General features: G+C 31.4%; 1 protein-coding gene across 1 annotated transcript; it reads left to right on the top strand.

The window, feature by feature from the left end:
* The first annotated feature begins 2,902 nt into the window (after positions 1–2,902).
* On the top strand, positions 2,903–4,337 carry LOC128170625 (C-C chemokine receptor type 8-like). Its single transcript, XM_052836400.1, has 2 exons — positions 2,903–3,084; positions 3,277–4,337. Exon 2 carries the CDS (start codon positions 3,374–3,376, stop codon positions 4,286–4,288), a length of 915 nt encoding a protein of 304 aa, XP_052692360.1. The 5' UTR covers positions 2,903–3,084; positions 3,277–3,373; the 3' UTR covers positions 4,289–4,337.
* Positions 4,338–4,559: the final 222 nt, after the last annotated feature.

The raw sequence follows: 4,559 nt of genomic DNA on the forward strand, positions 1-4,559 counted from the left end.
TCGGTCAGTAGGCTGTGTTCTACTGGACTGCCGGTCAATAGATTGCAATCTCTTGCAACGTATCCGGCAACGTATTTTAGAAAAAGTAAAATTGGCACAAGATTAAAAGATAACTCTATTACGTTTTTTTTTATTATTGTTCTTAAAATTTATCTTCATGGTATGAAAACCTTCTGTAATTTATGAACACAAAATACTTAAAACGGAATTAGGTAATAAAACAAAGATTTAATGCCTTAACAGTCAATAGACGGCCAACGGCCTCGGGCAATAGATCATACTGAGCTGTTCCCTGCACCAAGCAAAAAATATTCTGGTCTATCGACTGCTCAATAAATAATTGTATATTATCCTCATCTTAGATTCTCACCTCTAAAGAATATAGGGGTGAACCATGCTTGAAACCTAAACCTGTGGATAGACATTATTTGACTAACAACATAATAATCTTATAATTGAAGTTATTTTTTAAACTTATTTACCATTGACAAGCTTTCATGATTGATTTATCTCGCCTATCTTGAAAACAGGTTATCAACGACCACCGCCACCAAATGCAATTTGGTCAATCCAAGCTATTTTCAAAACAACACTTAGAGAATTTCAAATCAAAATTTAGTACAAAGAAAACCCCCCCAAAAAAGCATGATACAAAGTACTATCAGAATTTTCAATAAAAAAAAAATAAAAATGATGGTATATAAACGGTGACACTTCAGTGGCCATCGAGTAAGGTAAAAGCTGACTTAAGTTATACTTAGGATTAGGCCAGTCAATAAAAATAACAAATGCATAACAAAACAAATGCCGCTTACAAAATTTGGTCGCTCTCTGACGCTATGTCGACATTAAAAGCATGAGAGAGAGAGAGAGAGAGAGAGAGAGAGAGAGAGATTTTCAGTATTTACTACACAATATGCATAAAGACACGCCAAAAAAAAAAGCCCGGCTTTCAGTACTTTGATTAAATTTAAACCGTTTTAACTTTATTCAACACATTTTCATATCATCAAATCGTTTGTTAATGTGACGTTTCCGATTGCGTCACGTTTGAATTTTGAAAGCAACAATGAGCTAAGACAATACCGGCCTCTTAACAACACAATTTTTAATTGGACAATTGCAAAGCTACACTTTATATTCTTAATGCTGAAAAACTTGAGGAATTTCAATGCATCGGTTTAGGATTACTTGAGCTTGCACATTTTTATTTAATGTACCCAATGTGGCTTAAAGTGTTGTTTTAATTTATCTTTTTTAAATATAAAACACATCAGAATAAAATACCTTCAACTCAACTCGATCGTTGATGTGAAGTTTCGATTCGCGTCACATTTTGAAAGGGATAGCGAGCCAAAGTTATACCTGCCTCAGAACAACACTTTTTTCCAATTTGTCGAATATGCGTTCCGATAATTGTTTTTAAATAGTTACCATAATGTGTTGCTACAGATATGCATTAACCATTTTATTCTGTTAAACAATGATATACGAGCACGAACCTAACAAATACATCATATCAAATCCTTATGCCAGAAAACACAGTTCTACTTTTGTTCCTTTAACAACAACTTAATTAAGACTTCCAAATAAAAAAGTGATTAAAGTTTCCTGGTGTAACATGCAGATGTACACTTTACATCCTAAATGCCTAAAACGTGTTCACGAACTTCATTGCATTGGTTAAGTATTACCTGAGCTTACAGTTTTTCTTTAATGTACCAAATTTAAGGTCAACACTTCTAGTTATTTCTGTTATTATTTAAACAATATTTTATTCAATATAATAAACTGAATTGGATATGACAGCAGGCAACGCCTATATTAGCCCTCTCCCTACATTGAGGTCAAGTTAAACAAATGAAATATTTAAATGTTCAATATTGATAATATAACAGAGAATAAGAAATGATTGATATAAAAAAATGAAAGAGAAAAAAAAACATCACATGGTACCGGTATGAAAAAAAAATGGATAAGACTTAATGCTGTTTTTATAAAGAATTGCAAAAAAACGTTTTGTTGATAAGTTTTATGTAAATTAAAACACGACAATAAGAGTATCTTTCTTTCGGTATACAAACAAATCACCCTCTAAAAACTAAATTCAATTAATATAGAGAGCTCCGTAACTTAATCAATACACAGTATTAGATTTTTGGCGACATTGTTTTCTTAATGTTTTAGTCTATTTTTTTTTTCATTTTTTTAAGCTATACATTTTCAATTTAATTAAAAAAAGAAAAGAATGGTGATACATATAACACACACACGCCCACACACCCACACCCACACACTTTTAAGTACTTGATGAATTTTTGCTTGCATGAAATTTATTTGATGTCAATTATCAACATTTTGAGAAATGGTGTCTTGAAATAGTTTAATCATATTTCAATGAATTGCGAACCATACAAACATGTAACATAATAAAAGAGATACAAAAACAAAAGAAATTATTTATAATTATACTGACTAACAGATAAATATTTTAATTATAAAGTTAAAACATTGAATGGCTTATGCAATATTTAAGGTTAATATGTATAACAAACCGCACTTACTTAAACAAAAAAACCTCAACGTTATTCAGTATAAAAACTGCGTTGTTACACCATTTATATATAGAAATAAAGAAATCATTTTTTTTTTGGCAAAAAAATAAACAATCCTTTATAAACTTTGTAACATATACATTTACCTTGTATGTAGTGTTAAGGGAATTGTCTGGTGATAGGATGTTACACAATGTAATCATTATATACATGTAAACGCACACAAGTTTTTTCTCTGCGAATATTACAAAAGAAGGCAATGTTATGTTCTCTTCAATCATGTCACGTGCCACACATGTTTACATCAAACCGGACGAAGATACGGATGTTTCCTTAAGATGGATACTTAACCCATTGTCTTCGCCCCCTCCTTAGCAGTGCTTAGCCTTACGTCTGAGTATCAATCTCATGCTAATGCACTTCTCTTTCAAAATTCTTCTTGAAAACTGGATTGAGTGGCAAGACAATGTTAATGACGTTGGGTCCTGGTCATGTGAAATGAACAAAAACGTTTCAGCAAAATGTAACCGTAAGTAAAAATATTCATTTCTTTCCTAACATCTACATTTAAACAGATAATCAAGGTGTATTTTTTTTTTGTCAGACGTTAAATAAATAAAATGATATTTTCTTTCCGTTATCAAAACGTTTTTTTTTATTACGATGTATTACATGTATGTGCTGATGAATAAAATTCATATTTTACAATTTTAATTTACAGACGATATGGCCAACGTATTTACCAATATTAGCAGAAATGCGGAAAAATGTTGATACTCATTATAATATAACTATGCCTCGGGAAAACACGCAGTACAATGGCAAATACGTATATTGTTATTGCTGCATCAATTTTGTTTTGCATTGGATTAATTGGAAATTCTATAACCTTGTGTTTTGTTGCTGTGTCCAAACGATTGCACACTCCAACATACGTCCTGATTGGATGCCTAGCAGTGTCTGACCTACTCGTCTCCGTGACACGATATGTTCAGATATTTGAAAAATCTTTTTTTAAAGAATATACACAGATATATATTTATTGGACATTCAGCTTTTTATTTCTTCACTCGGCATTTTTCCATATGGTGTTAGTGTCATATGTACGTTTTGTTTTTATTACAAATCCTCTCCGCAGTTTGATATTGACTTGTAAAAAAATTCTTTTGATGTCTTGTGCCATCTGGATTAGCTCTATTGTCGTTTCCATCGGGTACGGAGCATTTAAAGTGCTAAAATTAATGAACATTATATCTTTCGAAACAGCAGTTTTAGCTGAGATTGGGTTTGGTTTGTATGTTAGTGGATTACCATTTATTATTGTAATTATTTTTAATGTTCGAAAGCTGTATTATCTGTATAATCAAACAGCTAATGTTCGACGGACCAGAATAGCAAATTCGATGTCGTTGATGTTTTGGATTATTATCGTGATTTATCTTCTCAGCACAATATATCCTTTAATTTACGTAATTGACTATGCAATGTTAAAAGAAAAGTCACTACTAAATAGAAAATTAGACTTTGTTCATCATATGTTTTCTTTTTCATTGCTTGTTAATAGTTGTTTGAATCCTTTGATATATTTCATGTTTTCACCTCCTGTCTTAAGACTTCTCTCCCGATTAAGAAAATGTTGTAATCATGGCAAAGATCCAAACATAAGCAATCCTAGGTCGTGTCCACAAGTGGAATCGCATGGTAAACCATTCGTCCTTTACAATTTGATGTAACTTCTTGCTATTGTGATTTACGTAATCAAATAAAATCGTTTTTGTTCTACATTAAGACTGGTGATATTTTAAGATTGTTAAATTTTGGGTCTGCCGATTTTATAGCTAGTAAGGTATGTAGCTCCCTGTCTGCAAAATGTGTAATGAACGACATTTGAACTACTTTTGTTTCGTGTTTAAATTTTGCAATTAGACGTACTTTAAGCCACGCTAATTTTGACTATTTAAGCTTATTTTTACGCGTAAATTGCAACATCTAAACACGTATAGA

This window comes from Crassostrea angulata, chromosome 2 (assembly GCF_025612915.1).
Source record: "Crassostrea angulata isolate pt1a10 chromosome 2, ASM2561291v2, whole genome shotgun sequence".
NCBI lineage: Eukaryota > Metazoa > Mollusca > Bivalvia > Ostreida > Ostreidae > Magallana > Magallana angulata.

Excerpts from the sequence above, each read along its gene's own strand:
- LOC128170625 (XM_052836400.1), top strand. The coding sequence starts at position 3,374 with ATGGCAAATACGTATATTGTTATTGCTGCATCAATTTTGTTTTGCATT.